Here is an 18,429-nt window from a genome sequence, read left to right as displayed (position 1 = left end):
ATTCAAAACAAGTTTAGAGACGAGCAAATAATTTGAAACTCATGGCCTCTCCATACACATATTATTTGATGCATTGCATTTTATTAAAAACAGGTGACATCGGAGTGAACAAAACTATTTATAATACTTAGTAAATCATTGATTAGGGACTATTCAACGGGCGTTGACAGATTATTGGCAGAGGATCAGATATGTGTTTCTTTTATCGAATCTCACCCATAGTTTCAACCAGGCTCCCGTTTTAAATGGGTCCGACCTTTGGTTGAACGGTTGATTGAGGCACGCCATTCTCATTGCACAAAAAACATCTTTTGTTCCTTTTATTCACAATTATCAACATAATGGGCGTTATCTGGAGTCTTTAGCAATGCTGATGGTTAATAGAGAGGGCTTTAATAGATTTTAGGAGGACAAAGGTAGGCAATGTTTAGCTGGACATGTCAGTCTTTTTGTGTGTAGGGAGGGTCTGCATTAAAAACCTCATTCACAGAGCTGGTTGATGTGTAATTAAATGTGATTACTGCGGCAGTCTGTGTGTGTCCTTTCTGAGGTTACTCACACACACACACACACACACACACACACACACACACACACACACACACACACACACACACACACACACTCGTCGTCGCCAGGTTTTATCCCCCTTCCTTGGCTTCCTAAGGAGCCTGTGACTTTGGTGGCTGATGGGAAATTTTGTACATGCCTGAGCTCACAAAGAGTCTCTTTCAGCTGCATGCATGCTTGACCTCTCGCAGTTCATCGCTTCGCTTTGTGCTCCCGTGACCTCACACTGACCAGGGGTTTCCCCTTGAGGTCAGCGGTTCAATCGGGTGCCTGTGTCTAATTTCTTCCTGGCTACAGAATCCCCTCAACCCATCAAATCTGCCCAGCAATCTGCCCACCGTCTCCCCTTCTGCCGCTCGGGCCTAATTCCAATCTTCAGGGATTAGGTGTGGAGTGACAAGACCCTCCGGCCAATGGTCTGACTTGTCAGTTTGGTTCGAAGGCCGGTGGTACACAATAGCCAGACTTTTCCTTTTCCCCACCTAAAACCAACCCCCCTAAAACAACACGCTAAAATCCTCTCCCATGAGGATGCATGCCTTGCTAGGGGATGCTTTTTGTAACCTCTCCTCCAAACACACCAGTAACATAGCATAACCTGTAATGCCCGGTTTCCACAGGGCTCCTGTTGCACATCAACATCCCTTGCAGATCAACTTCCTGTTTCCCTTTCCTGCTCAAATCTCTGTCCAAATGAAACAACACCGTGTTTCGTCTCCGTAGAGACTGCTGACAGGCAGAGGTATTGATATGATCTCTGCTCTGCATGCATAAATCATACGCTGTGTGTGAAAAGAAAGCAAAAATATTGCAGGTTTTAGTTCCTTTGAAAACAAAATGAACAAACCGTCAACGAATAATTTCTGGTATATCTAGAAAAATAAACTTGAGCATCTGTGACACGATGGGGCAGCGTGTAATTTTCCTCCTGACCGCTAGGGGAAGCAGGTGGCGCTAGTTTCCATTGGCAGCGCCACACTGGCAGTGTTGTACTTACTTCCTGGTTTCATATGGAAACAACAAGGAAATATAACAAATTTCGTGAAAGGTCGCTGTAAATATTTATTACATCTCCTGTAACTTGATCTAAACGTTATAAATATCACCCGAAGCGTATTAACAATCGCTTGAAAACAATGAGCCGATGATGACTTAGTAATGAATGACTGAGGGAAAAAGTGAGGACGTGGTATGTACACAAACTTTTGAGTACAACCGTTTTTAATATTTTAAAAGAATTTAGTTGCTTCAATATATCAAAGGATTAACATTTAGTAGTTTTGTTTAAAAAGTTGAAAATGCCATGTTTGGATTTGGATGTGATTCTGTAAATATCAATCTTTACTGATTAATTTGCTTTACTATTGATGCTTCTTGACTTTGTGTTTGGTTTTATTATAGAGCATATTTGTATAGTTGTATATGATTTCTCTTGCACACAGTATTGGGTTTGTTACTATATACTTAAAATTTTAAATGCGTTGATTTCCATTGTTTTCTTTAAATTGTGTACATTTCCTTTTCCCTCCATAAGCTAACATTGGATTCAGACAGCTGTATTGCCACGTGTACCTACAGTATACACACATCTTAATATAAAACGTCAGCAAGACATGTAATAACATAATTAAGATATTAAACATGAAAAAGTATTAAAAGATATGTTCTGTGCATATGCATGTGTACAGATGCTATGTGAGATGATATGTACAGGAAATATTAATAAGTCAATATCAGTTTACAGAGCATGTGACATTACAATAACTTTAATAAATACTTTTATTGATTGATAAATGGTTATTTTGGCATTTTTCTTTTGTTTTAGCTGTATTATATACTATATTGTATAATTATTATTAATTATTACTTTTTTTTTTAAACAGCAAATTTTAAATCTAAGAGTTAAACAAGACACTTAATCAAAAAAAAATGTTGAAGAGTTGTATAAGCACTGCAAAAATGACTTTCTAACATATTTTTATGTCTTATTTTCAGTAGAAATATAACATTTTTTTTTAAATCAAGATGTATTTTCTTGATGAGCAATATTACATATGAAAATAAGTCTAGTTTTTAGACAAAAAATTTAAAATTAAAGTGAATTTGTGCTTAAAACAAGCAAAGATATCTGCCAATGGGATGAGAAAAATTTGCTTGAATTAGGTGTTTAAGAAAAAAAGAAAACGTATTTCAAGATTTTTTTTCTCACCTCATTGGCAGATATTTTTGCTTGTTTTAAGCACACATTCACTTAAATTGTATATTTTTTGGTCTAAAAACTTAGGTTATATTCTTAGGTCATTTTGCTCATCAAGAAAAAGCATCTTACTTTAAGAATTGTTAGATATTTCTACTGAAAACAAGACAAAAATACTAAGTAAGAAAGTCATTTTTTGCAGTGAGTGTAGTGTGTAACCAACGTCTGTGATGGTATACTGTGTGAAACCTTTGTAATAGTAAATGTGTATGTCAATGTTGATTGTAGTTAACATTGTACTGTCATGCAAGAAAAAATTCAGACATGTCTGTCTGACAAGTGTCATCGAAAGGCTTGAATTTGATGATGTTTGTCCTTTCCTCTTCTCTACAGAGTGCCACGTCACAGGATTTCTACGAGGTGAAGGACCGCTACATCAAACCCCCTTATCTCACTTCAACATTACACCAGTGTACAAGCACCTCACACACCTGTGCTAGACATTAGAGATTTGATCTATCAGACGGCAAAATGACGGCATCAAATTGGGGTCTGATCATGAACGTTGTGAACAGTATCGTGGGTGTGAGCGTATTGACGATGCCCTTCTGCTTCAAACAGGTAAACAATGGGTTCAAGGGGGTCATGAGAAAGTGCTGTGTGTAGAGTCGTGTGTGCTGATAGGATGTTTAGGTCCATATACGATTGTTTACACACTACCTTTACACACTAGTTAATAATCTAGAGCGAGTCAAATAATAAGTCACGGTTTTAGTATGTTCACACTGTTTTGTTTCAGTAAATAAGCAACTCTGCATTACATTTAGGCATTAGCAGATGCTTTTATCCAAAGCTAGTTTTAATGATTAGGAAACAAAAGAACGATTTGTAACATGGAGGCAATAGTACAACTCTCACAAGTCCTATAATGTAAGACGCAGTCCTGTAATGAACATATGATTAATTCAACTCTTTCTCTTTCTTTAGTGTGGATTTGTTTTGGGAATCTTATTGTTGTTCTTCTGTTCGTGGATGACCCACCAGTCCTGTATGTTTCTGGTCCACTCAGCCAGTAACACCAAACGCAGGACTTACGCTGGACTGGGTGAGAGTGACCAAAAGCGACAGACACACCAATGGTTGCCAAATTGTGTTTTTTATTAGCGCGTTACCCCTTGCTTGTGAAAATTTGTTTATTTACAGTTTTCTTTATAATATCATCCTATATAATGTAAAGAAAATTATTTTAAATAAAACTTTGATATCAAATAAAAACCTTGAATTTTGAATGAAATCAAATTGATGCTCCTAATCTCATAATTAGATTTTGAGACTTTAGATCATGTGTAGATCTATTAACCAACCTGTTTGCTATCCTTCAGCATTTCATTCTTATGGAAAATCAGGCAAAGCACTTGTGGAATTGAGGTAAGTTATTTCTGTGAAGACTTGGATATTATGAATTAATAATCAATTTATTATTGAAATTTGTTTTTCTCTTTGTTTCTTCTCTTCAGCATGATTGGCCTGATGCTTGGGACATGCATTGCCTTCTATGTCGTAATTGCGGATCTGGGATCCAATTTCTTTGCCCGGTTGCTTGGACTGGAGGTAAGCAATATCATCCCTGTAGCAGTAGATATGTTAACTAGCCAGTTAAATATCACTTGTTGGATATTTTCTTGTAATTGACATCACAGATTTTAAATGGTCACATGGTTGTAAACTAAGCATTTGGGAGTGGTGCACAGCACACAGGGCCCAAAAGGAACTTTTTGTCACATGGCAGGTGAATTGTAAAAATGTACAGGGCATGAATATTCATTGCTGTCCATTTAACTATATGTTGCAATGTTTTTATAAAAAAAAAAAAAAAAATTTTTAATGACATTGGCATGAAAGGCATTAGTGACAAACAACACAGGTCATTGTGAAACTTACATTGTATCATCATGTTTTTGTTTTGGTGGTTTTAACTAGAAATATAAAACGTGTCATCTGGATTGGCTGATAACTCCTTTTCCCCCCTTCAGGTGACCTTTAACTTTCGTGTCATGCTGTTGATTGCTGTGTCGCTGTTCATCGTGCTGCCGCTCGCCTTGCGGAGGGACCTGATGTCAACCATTCAGTCTTTTTCAGCCATGGCTCTGATCTTCTACACACTCTTTATGTTCACGGTGAGCCGTTACCCGTCATGCAGTTTTGTCCGCAAGCAGATCAGGGTGACATCTTTTCTCTTTAAAAGACAGTTATTGATCAATTTGGACTTTTTATGAATTATACACAACACCACCATAATCTGTGGATATCTAAGAAGGTTATAGTACAATGCAAGCTTTGTTGCAGCCAGCTTTTTTGAAAAATTGTGAACCAACACAATACATTGTGAAACCCGTTACGTTATGAAACGGTGCTGTAAGGTTGAGGTAAAGGCTTGTGAAACCAAATTCCGTTATAAACAGTGCGGTTCAAATGTCTGAGACCTTTTTTTTTATTTCAGTGTTGGAGTTTCAGGGTTTTAAAAAAGTATATCATATTTTCCGGACTATAAGTCGCTCTGTAGTATAAGTTGCATCAGTCAAAAATACATTTTGAAGAGGAAAAAATATATATAAGGACTATACGTCAAGTTTATTTAGAAAATGATTTTACAAAATCCAGACTCTCGTGGCTGTAGACGGAAATGGTTTCTCTTGGTTCATATAAAATAATTTTGACATATAGGTTGCACCTGACTATAAGTTCCAGGACCCGCCAAACTATGAAAAAAGTGTGACTTATAGTCCGGAAAATACGGTAACAAAGGAAAGATATGATGTCAAATGAACAAGAAGTATTTGTAATTTTGCACCATTTCTAGGTCATCAGTCAAATGTTGGCAAATTTGTGACATTGACCATGTTAGTTTTTATAGGTTCAATTTCCACACCAGTTTACACCTTTTTAAATGGATACTCCAGCCAAATATCCATGATTTACTCACCCTCAAACAATCTGAGATATGTCCATCATCTATCAGACAAACACATTTATCTTATCAAATTTCCTTGCTCTTCCAAGCTTTATAATAAAGTAAAACAGGTATCATGGAACAACTTCTGACCCAAAAAGTGCATTCCTTTTTACAGAAGTAATCCAAACGGCTCCAAAGGGTTAATAAAGGTCTTCTGGCGGTAATCAATGCAATTTTGTAAAAAAAAAATTAGTTTTACCGTAGTGAGTGTTGGTTGCCGTTAATCGCTTGAGTCCAAGTAAAAGTAAGGACATTTACTAAAATAACTCCAAATGTGCTTTTCTAAAAGATGATGGACATCTGTATCTCGGATTGCTTGAGGGTTAGTAAATAATGGGTTAATTTTGATATTTGGCTGGAGTATTGCTTTAAGTGCATGCCGTCATTAAAGCAAGTGGAACTAAGCAAATATTAGGATTTATGTACTGTACCGGTCAAAAGTTTCAAAACAATGTTTCCCATTATCATATGAATCTTTTAATCTGAAGGTGCATGTGTAAATATTTGAAATGACTTTTGTAGACAGAAATATAGTTGTCAAACGTATTAATTTCTTTCTTTAAAAAGCTAAATATTTATTTAAAAAAAAATGGATGATGGACTGAATAATGAAGAAAAAGCAACCAATAAGAGTCCAGAATAGATGTGGACTTCTTCAAAAATGCATATCAGGGTGAAACCTCAAGAAGCCGATAAAATGCTACGAGGACGATTTTGCAAATTTGAAGCATATGATGACTACACTGCAGATGATAAAATATAACTTTGTTTTGATTTATTCTGTATGCTTTTAGTCACAACATAATTTCGATAGTTACATTTGTTTTATGACATAGTTTTGATGACTTTCCAATTATTGTATAACATGGATAACAGATACAATCTATATCACTTCAAAGCTTGCTGCGAGAGATTTCATTTTTTACGTGAGGATAGTAATGACTGACAGGACGAAGTTGGAGGATTTTGCACTACAAATCCATGACAAATCAGTACGGATTGCTGTGCGAGCCCTGGATAAAATATAAATAAAGTGTTTCCAAACTTTTGACCGGTACTGTAGAATAAAGCATAATACAATAGAGGCATTTTCATCAGTGTGCTCAGACATTTAGACCGCAATGTATGTAATATAAAGTGATTTTTAGAGCCTTACAGTTTAGAAATGAATAATCTTGCCGTTGATTTCAGTCCACTGCATCATGTTGTAATTACCTTTAGTTTCCATCAGGATTTTTTTCCATTCTTTTCAGCCCAGCAGTTTACTCTCTAATCTTAATGTATACTCCCCTTTGCCCCTATCTGAACCTCTGCCCCGGCCCCATCCCTGATGCTGACCTCCGACCGACCATCTGATGCTCTGACTGGCTGACCAATAGATAGTGTTGTCTTCTCTGCGTTACGGATTAATCAGTGGCTCCTGGGTGGAGCACGTGCATCTGTGGCGCTTCAAGGGTGTCATACAGTGTCTTCCAATAATAGCCACCACCTTCTGCTGCCACCCGTAAGTAATCCGCCCTGGAGAACGGACCGTACGAATGCCATGGATTCAACTACATTACCCGAAATCCTCCTCCTCCTCTATCCACCTTCATCCAATCCTCTGTTTGTCGGTCCCATCTGGTTCAGGGTATGAGTGAATGTGTGTGTTTGAGGTTACTGCGATGATGGCAGAATGCATGCGTGTTGTGTGTCATCAGGAGTTGCCGTGACTTTTTAGTAATACCCAGCGTCCCATGACATGCACCTGCCCTGCGACTGGGTAAACAGATATGATAGGGCCTACAGTAGAGCGTTGGGGATTCTGATGCTTACGGTCTCGTCTGAAGAGGAAGTGGAAGTAAAAAATGAACGGATAAACAAACAAACCACAGGTCTGACAGCAGCACCTTATGGGTTTTATTAAAGCATCATCCTTGCTTTCCCAGTCTTCTCTCTCTTTCTCCCCACCTTTATGGGAAGATCTGTAACCCTCCTGCTCTCCCCTCCACCACAGATCGTGCTCTCCTCCTTCAAACACGGCCTCCTCAGTGGCCAGTGGCTGAACACGGTCATTTACGTTCGGTGGGACGGCGTCATTCGCTGCATCCCTATCTGTGGCATGGCCTTTGCCTGTCAGTCGTAAGTAATCCCCAATCCTGCGCTGTCTCTATCCCTTCCTTCGCCTTTAGTAGGATAGTTAGGTTTTTAACGTAGGGATCCATTTTCATAGTGCAAATGTAAAGATGGCAGGACGTTTACAAGATTTTTTGATATCTGAACATTATAGAGCCGATGCTCCTGATATTAGAACGTAGGATTAGCAGTTAACTAAGATAAAAGACATGTGTGCTTGCTCTGGGAAAATGGACCCTTATTGAACATTTGTGGAGCTACTTTTTTTCTTATCTATATTCTCCTTGCATTGTACCACTAACTTGTGTGCGGTGCCTAACTTCTTGCCTTCTGCAAACTGATTTCTTCAAAGTTTACATGTTACTCACCCTTGTTTCATTTTATTTGGGGTGTATGTATTCTTCAGTTTTACGAAAGGACCTTTACTCCTCTCAAGCGGAAGACTTCTATAATTTTTCGCCTTTCAATTGGTTACCGCCAAACCGCGTCATAGTTCGTTACCATAAAGCTGAGCTAATTTTCGCTCACATCGTCCAAGTCGCACCGTGCCACTGCTCGCCATCGGTGTGAATCCACATTAAGTTTTGTTTTATTTTCGTATTTTTTTTGTCAGTTAAAGTCCCCTTAAACCGGAAGTTTGCGAATGACTTAACTTCCATGTTGTGACGTATTTCCGAGTGAAACAGAATATAGTCAGACCATTAAAAAAAATAGAAACCGGAAGTAAAGTTCGGACCAGACGCGTAATCGCATCACCGCACGTCCGTCCGTTGAAACGGTCTATGGCAAAGTAGTGTTTCATTCAGAAATAGAATTGGCACAGTTGGAGGGGGCGGAGTTAACAGATGCTCCCGCTAGAGGTCTTATTGGTCCAAAGAAATGTACCCGACCCGAAATGACCCGAATCACTATATACCCGAACCCGATGTGCATAAATAAAAAATGTTTAAAGAATGACCTAACCCGAGACAAACCCGAGAAAATAAGACCCGAGTCCGACCCAAACTAGTGGCAATTTTTTTTTACTGGACTGGACCTGAATGTAAACGGCAATGAAGTGTGTGCATTCTGCAGACCCACACGCAGCAGTCAGACAGGAAGAAACTCCGGTGGGCTCGCAACCAATTTGGCGAGCACATGTGAAACTTTTAGGACCTCGGGTTTTCGGATCTAAGTGGCGGTGAAGACCTCTAGCTTACGCCCAAGCCACTGATGTCATCAGAAAATGTTCGCCATAAGAAACACATGGAAAACATTAAAAAAAATTATTGAAGTTTATGAGTGCACATGAATAAAAAAATTATTACTTACACAGATAAATTATTTATAATAAACACTGCAATATTACATAAAAAAATTTAAATAGTTTTGATTTCATTAAAACTTTAAGATGCATGCACACCGCCAGCGACTAGCAACGATGGAGCAACGCAATCTAGCTCATTTCAATGGATGCTTGCCGACTTACGGCAACACGATCAACAGTGACTGTTGCTGACAGGAAGTGGGCGTGTCCAACCACGCAACAAAGTTTAAAAAAGTTTAACTTTATACAAATGATGCTTGACTTTAGGAAGTGACTACCAATCAAAGTAAAGCTGTTGAGTTCACATCATCTGTCTTTTGTCAGTTACTGAGAGGGAGATTACTCATACTTGTAACTAGGACAACCAGAATTAGGAATGCCTCCTAACAGCCTCATTAAAGGAGTCAGGCGACACCAAAGATATTTAAGATTAACAAGATGCATCACTAGTATTGTTGTAAATGGAGGAGATTGCAATGGTCACAATGGCCGCTCTAGTCCCGCCTCCAGTAAAAGAGCCAATCGTCAGCCATTAAAGAATGATATCCTCTGGGGCAGGTGTAGTCACTGACATGTGTTGGTTCAGCAAGACCTATGGCGCTTTTCCATTGCATAGTACCCCACGGTTTGGTTTAGTTTGGGTCGGGTCAGCTACTTTTGGGAGCTTTTCCATTGGGTGCAGTACGTAGTACCCGATACTTTTTTTTCGTACCACCTCGGTTGGGGTTCCAAGCGACCCGAGCTGATACCAAACGTGATGCGAAAACACTGTAGGTCACTGATTGGTCTGAGAGAAGCGTCATCGCTATAATGTAAATATTAGCTTTAGCTTACTGCTAGCTTGTGCTGTCTCAAGCAAACATGTTGTTATCTGTGTTCTGCTATAAGTTTCCAAACACCCTTTTAGCGATGAAAAACATCCACAGGTTGAGAATCCGGGACACCATAACAGTTTTTTCCAGACTTGCAGTTTGTGGCGGCACATTCGCGACGTGCACGTCCGCATTATATATGCTTAAATGCAACTTGAATGAGGCTCAGCGGAGCGCCGTCGACTGAAGCCACGGGTCGGGTGTTTGAACAGAAACTGTCATGTGAGACAGAGGTAGTTATAAACGCGATGAGAAATAAATGAATTTATGGGAATGTACAACAACGCTCTCACGTGTATGATGTCACAGCAGTAGGCAGCGTAAATATAGCGACACGCCTATAATCCCTCCCACTCCGAAGTGATACTAAACTCGATGGAAAAGCTAACCACGCCAAAGTGAGGTGAGCTGACCCGACCCAAACTAAAACTAAACCGTGGGGTACTATGCAATGGAAAAGCGCCACTAGAGACATGGCAAATATGGCAGCGCAGTGGCGGGACTTCCTTAAAGGGGCCATGACATGAAAATCTGACTTTTTCTATGTTTAAGTGCTATAATTGGGTTCCCAGTGCTTCTATCAACCTAGAAAATGTGAAAAAAATCAACCCAGTAACTTAGTTTTGGTAAACCATTCCCCTCAAGCATTGTGGAAACATAGGTTGAAATTTGGCTCTCCTTATGATGTCATAAGGAGCTCTTATTATAATTATACCGCCCCTTAATCTGCACTATCCAACCACAGCACTGCCATTTAGTGCAGAGAGAGAGAAAATAATTCACAACACAATGAGTTTTAATTGCAACAAACCACCATCATCAGATCAGCGATTAGTGTTTAAATTTCATCAGCTCATTTGCATTTTAAAGGACACACCCAAAACGCCACATTTTTGCTCACACCTACAAAGTGTCAATTTTAACATGTTATAATAAATTATCTTTATGGTATTTTGAGCTACAACTTCACATGTGTACTCTGGGGACACCAAAGATTTATTTTACATCTTAAAAAAGTCTTGTGACATGGCCCCTTTAAAAAGACTGGATCAAAAGACAGCGACAAAGTCATTGGCGGTGTGCATGCAGCATTAGTATGTCACAAGCAGCAAACGGTTGAAGTGTTTATATGAATAGGGCCATAAATGATGCAATTCATAAACATAAAATTATTAGTTTTTACAGCTTATCATAGTTCATCCATAAAAGGCCCACCACAATCTGATCTTCCCCTGTTAAAGTGAACCGCTTTGCATTGACAGAGTCTTTGCTTGTTTGCATTGCGTGTTGAAACTGAGATAAGTTTGACTTTTATGATTGCGGGAGTGCCATAAACTAACACTGACATCATAGTTAACATTGTTAGAGGTGAGAGCCTTCAACATTTGTCCAGCGTTTATCCACTTTGATAAGAACTTGCATTCTTTTTCTGCATTTTGACCTGCTGTCAAGCCTTTTTCTCCATTTTGCTAGCTCACATATATTAACCAAACAATGAAGTTGGTAGATGAACTCAAGATCAATGGAAAAGGAGTGCTATTTACTCCATCCATCCATCTTAAGCTTATGGTTACTACTGCCGATCTCTTCTATGTTACAATGGTGATGTGTGGAGGGTAACAAAAATGGGGTGTTAGGGTGGAGGTGTAAGGGTGTTGGTTTTGGATTCTGGTGCGGATGAGGTAATTAATCCCCCAACACATATACACATAAGCGCTCTTTTTCTCTGATGGGTGATGAGTGATATTTGGCTGAAGCATTTGACCAGCATCACAACAGCACTCGCGAGACACAAACCTTCTGATCCAGCCGCAAACGGTTCTGTCATCGTCCACATTTATTTACCCATCAACGTATATTTTTATTATTGTTTAAAGGGACATTCCACTTTTTTTGAAAAAATGCTCAGCTCCCCTAGAGTTAAACATTTGATTCTTACCGTTTTGGAATCCATTCAGCTGATCTCCGGGTCTGGCGTTAGCACTTTTAGCATAGCTTAGCAAAATCCATTGAATCTGATTAGACCATTAGCATCACGCCTAAAAAATAAACAAAGAGTTTTAGTATTTTTCCTATTTAAAACATGACTCTTCTGTAGTTACATCGTGTACTGAGACCGACGGAAAATGAAAAGCTGTGATTTTCTAGGCAGATATGGCTAGGAACTATACTCTCAAACTTGTGTAATAATTAGGGATGCACCGATACTGGTATCGGGTATCGGCCTCGATACAACATTTTCTAAAGTACTCGTACTCGTTAAAAGTCCCCCGATACCTGGAATCGATACCACGGTCTGGGAAATGTCTATGTTTGAGCGGCGTGTAAGGGGTTAATGCCTCTTGTGTTGTCCAAAGAGGCAGAGTTTACAATAAACTGGAAAACTAGTCCTTTGTTTTTTTGTTACATTTTATGACTAAAGCTGTAACCTGTAAATTTAAATCATGTTTTTTTATTAAGTACTCGGTATCGGTATCGGCAAGTACTGAAATGCAAGTACTCGTACTCGTACTCGTATTCCCAAAAAGTGGTATCGGTGCATCCCTAGTAATAATCATTGACTTTGCTGATGTAACATGACTGCAGCAGGCGTTGTGATATTACACACTGCCCAAAAATAGTCCCCTTGGTTAATTTCAATAGCAGGGGACTATTTTCCGGCAGTGCGTAATATCACTACGCCTACTTCAGCTATGTTACATAAGCAAACTCCTTAATTATTATGCCAGTTTGAGAGTATAGTTACTAGCAATATCTGCCTAGAAAATTGCAACTTTTAATCAAATATCCCTTTAATGCTAGTTAGCAAAGACCGGTACATCTATCTGTTATTTCTATTAACCTCTGTTATATTGATTCTTTACAGAAAATTATCTCATAGCTTTGGTGTCTTAACTACACAGCAGCGTCTTAATCTTACCGACACCTTACATGACTCCTGCTAAATGTGTAAATGCCTCTGTAATGTGTAAACAGCATAATGGTGTTATTCCTGTCGTAAAATTGTCATGTCAGCTTACACGGCATCAAGTCTCAGATTCACAGCATTAGGTGTTACGACCGGACCGTTTTAGCAGTATTACAAAGTAATTACTATGTCAACACTTCATCGAGGTGCAGAATGAGAACAGTGGAAAGCATTGAGCTTAATAGTTTCATGCTCACTGTAATTACATTATTGATGGGTTTTTCTGCATCTTATGAGAAGTTTTGCATGTCTGAATCCTATCTCTATGCAAGTCTGTAGTCGTATATCTGGATTCTATTATGCGTTCATATCGTGGCTTTATAAGTTAGCAGTTAGCAGAGCCACTCAGCCAAAGCTTATTATCTCCTATTCACCCACTTTTATTTCTCTCTCTCTCTCTCGATCACTCACTTGATCACTCGGTCTGTTTCAATTCAGATGTGTTTTATTGGCTTGATTGACTGTCAAGAAGCATTTTTAAGGACTTTAAATAATTCGACCTGAACAGAGAACAGAAAGAATAAAACTAAATTCGCATTTCCTTAAGGAAAAACTGCGTTGAAGTTGTAGGTTAGCTTAGGTTTTAAGCTTTGGATCTGCATTGCTTTCCTATTAATCAACTAGTTAGCACAAGCAATGCCAATTCATAGGGAACTGATTTGGGTAAACCCTTACAATACTGAAAGTTTCACTGTACGTATGACTAATAATTGGCTCTGCCTGAGAATCAAAACACACTTTTTGTGTTTAAAGATGCCTATCCACCTTATTTTTTACGTAAATGCGAGCGCCGCCATCTTTGAGCTCATATGTGTAAAACGTCTGGTGAGCCACTAAAGCTAATGGTAGTCCTTTTGCCAGGGTTACCAGTCTGCCGTTTTGACTGGCTTTTTAATGCTTATTATGAAATCCAGGAAGACCGGCATAATTTGTGCTGTTAGGGGTTGCCATAATAGCTTATACAAACGCAGTTAATCTCTACAAAACATTTGTTTTTACCATAATACATGCACAAGAACTTAATGTTTATGTGGCGCACATGCATCCATTATCTGTATTTACAAATCCATCCAGTAAAACCTTTCATAGAAACTGACAGTGAACAATAAATACAATAATTATTCAAAAATAACTAATATTATGCTGATAAAAATATGCTGATTTAGCTGGTTTATTTATTCTGCTACTATATATTATTACAAAAATGAGATTACAGTAAAGAGTATATACACGACATAAACTGCTTATTTGTTTATGTTTATAATAGTTTGTGATGTGTTAGTGCGTATTTTTGATATGTTTTAAATGATTTTTTTTTTTAAATAAGCAAATCATTTCATAAGCTCATGTCTTATCTACTTCATAATAATATTTCCATAAAATGAAAACAATACTGAATACATGTAATAGTAGTTTAATATGTTTATTTTTGTTTGTTTAAATAACTTACAATGTGTTGAATGAGAAGCATAAGTACTGCTGCAGTCGGATCACATGAAGCTTGTGTCGTCATAAAAACTCGAACAAAAATTGCCGTTTAAAAAAAACTCACACCAGAGGGACAGTTGTGACATTTTAAACCAGCCCCTGAAATGGTTAAAAACAAGAAGTCTCGATATAGTCCATGTATTAAACACTCGACTAACTGTCCCACTGTAGAGGTATGTCTCTGTGCTTTTATATTTGCGCAATGAAGACCCGTCACCCCCGAGGAACAACATGAAACGATTGAATAAATCTTCACATGATGTATCAGGACACTTCTTAATTTCATCCTCACACTGGCTCATACATAAAATTATGACTGTAATCATCAGGGAAAACGCCGGTTCCTCTTCAGTGACAGGACGTGCCGCAAGTCGCGCCCATAATTCGCGCAAAGCGTCATGGGACGTAGGAATTGTGTGGATAGGGTTAATTAAATATAAGAAGTCAAAATTTATTTGTAGATGTATCAAATTGGTCCAGTGTCGTCATGTGCATACTGAATTATAATTTTTTCCTAATCTTTGTAAGCCGCGTTGGATAAAAGCGTCTATTAAATGCCTAAATGTAAATGCAATTATAACTTATTATGCACATGACATCACTAGATTAATCAAAAATAATTGTGCTTTGGACATCACTGGACAATCATTCTATGTCTGTGTCCGAAATAGCTCCCTATACGCTTAAATAGTGGGAACAGCTATTTTGTTTTGGGTGTCCAAAATTATAGCGGACTCTATCAAGTGCACTTATTTAATTTCATAATGCACTGCAAAAATGAGTGTACAACCAATGTACCCCCAATGGTTAGCCGTAACCCCTACACTGCGAGGCGCGTGCCAAATTAACTCGTTAACTCTTATTTTCATTCACTCATTCAAGTGGGCTTTATTAGTGAAATAATTTAGAGAATAATAAATGAGGGTATATTGCCTATGAGATTTTAAAATTTGTTTTAAGTGTACAAATAAATGCGATATGCTCTAAATCAGTATCTCGGCTTTAACACTTCGATTCAGAGGTCTGGAATGAACCTTCACCCTAAATGTCTCTACAGTGCAGCCTTGCAAGCACAGAAATGAATAAGTGAGAAAAGTCTACTACTTTCTGTGCTGGTTTTTATTGCAAGTGGGTTGCAGCTACGAGACAAGCTGCTCTTTGGTGTGAGATCAGGCATTTGGCTAAACAGCCCAGAATGCGGTACTGTATATCCCAATAAAAGCAGGAATGGGCTCCGTCTACGTCTGCTAGAGCTGTGAGTGGGCCGCGAGCAAGACGGCCTGAACAAAAGCCCATACTGCCAAGAAATTTTATAACATGCTAAAGTCTGACTAGCACTTGTCGCTAATATATAGCGACTGTAAATTTCCCATTTAATGTTTCGCTGGCGTCTGGTTTTATTGGTTGTCCTGATGACAGACATAGATTTTCTTTTAGCTCCTTTTCCTCGATGATACCTTTTTTTACAGTATTTGTTTCATCCAGTTCCGATCTCCCTGCTTCCCACTCGTCCTCCATTTTGTCTTATGTTTGTCTGGAATGAGTGATGGCCTTTCTATATTAAATTCTTGCTTTCCTTGCTCTTGCATGTTTATGTCTCTCTGGTGCTTTACTGTACGGTATAAAATGTTCTTATGCTAAATAATGACCGGTCAGTTTAAGTTAACCGTAAATCAAATGTTAGTTATGTGTTATATTTTGTTGTAGCGTTACAGTAAATTCACCCATACACAAATACACACAATCATATTCCCTTTTCTAATTTAATGTTTTAAAGAATCCTCTGGATACATGAAAACATGATTTGGACAACTTTACAATAACACACATTTTGCTAACTATTAGTCTCGAAATTCTGCTTTCAAACCTTTCTGTTAGTGCTTTACTGTAAATGTGATTGCTTTTATAATGTGAGCTGTGGTTAGGTTATCTTTTTTTCAACCCCAAACATTCATCTTGGGCCCGATGTATATAAAATGTTCTCTCATCTATAGGCAAGTATTACCAACTTACGACAGCCTGGACGAGCCATCGGTGAAGAGGATGAGTACCATATTCAAGTCCTCACTCAACGTGGTCACCACCTTCTACATTACAGTGAGTCACAGTTTTACATTTGCATGAATCAAATTTAGTTAGTGGACTCTGCTGGGAAACTTATTATTGGTTCAGGTTGCGTAGTGCATATGTTGCCAAACAGATGAAATATGGCGATGTTGGTTGAAACCATCATATTTATATATTGTTTTATTTATTTATATACCCAGATTGATACATTTTAAAGGTGACATATCATGAAAATCTGACTTTTTCAATGTTTAAGTGTTATAATTGGGTCCCCAGTGCTTCTATCAACCTAGAAAATGTGAAAAAAGGTCAACCCAGTTTTGGTAAACCATTCTCTGCAAGCATGTGAAAAATTGAAATTTGGCTCCCCTTGTGATGTCACAAGGGAATAATACCGCCCCTTAATCCAAACGCAGCACTGCCATTTAGTGCAGAGATCAGCTCATTTGCATTTAACAGGACACACCCAAAACGGCACATTTTTGCTCACACCTACAAAGTGGCAATTTTAACATGCTATAATACATTTACTAAATGTTTTTTTTACTCTGGGACATAATCTGGGAACACCAAAGATTTATTTTACATCTTAAAAAAAGTCTTGTGAAATGTCCCCTTTAAATATTTGTAGACTCCGGCACTTGATACACCTGGTATTGATTCGTTTTGGACAATTGGATCACAATTGGATGACAGAGACACCTGGTGTTTTAAAGGGATAGTTCACCTAAAAATGAAAATTATTGATAAAGGATGGTAAGCACGCAGTTGATGGTACCCATTGAGTTCCATAGTATTTGTTTTCCTGAACTGTGTGCTTACCATCATTTATCAAAATATTTTATTTACAGAATAAAGTAACTCATGCAGGTTTAGAACAACATGAGGGTAAGTAATTAAAATAATAATTTTTGGGTGAACTATCCCTTTAATACGTATATTTTGTTTATTTTTGACTGCTTCTGCCCTTGTAACTTCGAGGGGACGTCTCTTTGTGAGGCCCTCTGCTTTTATGAAATCACAAGCGGGAGAAACGGCGTGTTAAAGTTGAGTACCGCTGTTAGTAAACATGCTGCACACAGCTTTGTACATGTACAAGTTTTCTCAGATATTTCAGAGCAATTGATGAAATAAGCTGGTGCAACTTTCACACGCTCGCAAAATAAACCAAAATTTAAAGATGAGGTGGAGAGCAGCCACTTTCGTTTTAGCAATAATAGCCTTAAGACTGCTTTGAACACCGTGGGTTCGTGTAAAAGTTGGGATCAATGAAAAAACATTGTGCTCGCCGGTACATCAAATTAGATCAATAGGCGGAGAGCAGGCGGTCTTTTGTGGCTGCTTGAACACATTCGACCACATGAGTTTCTACACCGCAAAAGCAAACTGGTCGGATGTGTTTGCCACTACCTTTGAATATTATCGAAAGTGGACAAGTTTAAAATGGGTACACCTGTATTTAGCGTCATCCACTTGTGATCTGATCGACTAAGCACATCTTAATACCAGGTGTAAACATGGCCTCATTGATGTCTTTTATGCATCATCTGTTGCATGCATTTGTAGCTGCTAGTCCTCCTGAAAGTTGGATTTTCACAGACATGAAAAAAAGAGAAGAGGCATAAATGAGTTCCTGTCAGCGCACATTTTTGCTATTAGGTCCATGTCTAACCTCCCAAGCATTTGCCCTTCCCCTGTTGTGGGTGGGGACTACACACCGATACCCCAGAATGTTTTTGTGATTCCCCTTTCTGAGAACTTTTCCGAAACCCCGTGGGCTGGGGTGCTCCATCGACATCAAATGCCAGAATTCCTTCATAAATATTCTCAGGG

General features: G+C 38.4%; 1 protein-coding gene across 5 annotated transcripts in view; it reads left to right on the top strand.

Annotated features, from left to right (window-relative positions):
- Nucleotides 1-1,550: 1,550 nt before the first annotated feature.
- slc38a10 (solute carrier family 38 member 10) overlaps nucleotides 1,551-18,429 on the top strand; it is a 36,913-nt gene continuing 20,034 nt past the window's right edge. For 2 of the 5 annotated variants that reach the window (XM_073815206.1, XM_065262720.2), the window contains exons 1-8: nucleotides 1,553-1,759; nucleotides 3,161-3,388; nucleotides 3,755-3,872; nucleotides 4,150-4,195; nucleotides 4,285-4,378; nucleotides 4,801-4,944; nucleotides 7,777-7,901; nucleotides 16,524-16,626. In XM_073815206.1, coding sequence (XP_073671307.1) covers nucleotides 3,299-3,388; nucleotides 3,755-3,872; nucleotides 4,150-4,195; nucleotides 4,285-4,378; nucleotides 4,801-4,944; nucleotides 7,777-7,901; nucleotides 16,524-16,626 — 720 coding nt within the window. In that variant the 5' untranslated portion in view covers nucleotides 1,553-1,759; nucleotides 3,161-3,298. Of the gene's footprint in view, nucleotides 1,760-3,160; nucleotides 3,389-3,754; nucleotides 3,873-4,149; nucleotides 4,196-4,284; nucleotides 4,379-4,800; nucleotides 4,945-7,159; nucleotides 7,285-7,776; nucleotides 7,902-16,523; nucleotides 16,627-18,429 lie in introns of all 5 variants that reach the window. The other 3 variants (XM_073815202.1, XM_073815200.1, XM_073815204.1) reach the window with 3 other exon arrangements.

This window comes from Paramisgurnus dabryanus, chromosome 1 (assembly GCF_030506205.2).
Source record: "Paramisgurnus dabryanus chromosome 1, PD_genome_1.1, whole genome shotgun sequence".
Classification (NCBI taxonomy): domain Eukaryota; kingdom Metazoa; phylum Chordata; class Actinopteri; order Cypriniformes; family Cobitidae; genus Paramisgurnus; species Paramisgurnus dabryanus.
Note: the sequence above shows the minus strand (reverse complement) of the source record. Positions and strands in the feature narration are given on the sequence as shown.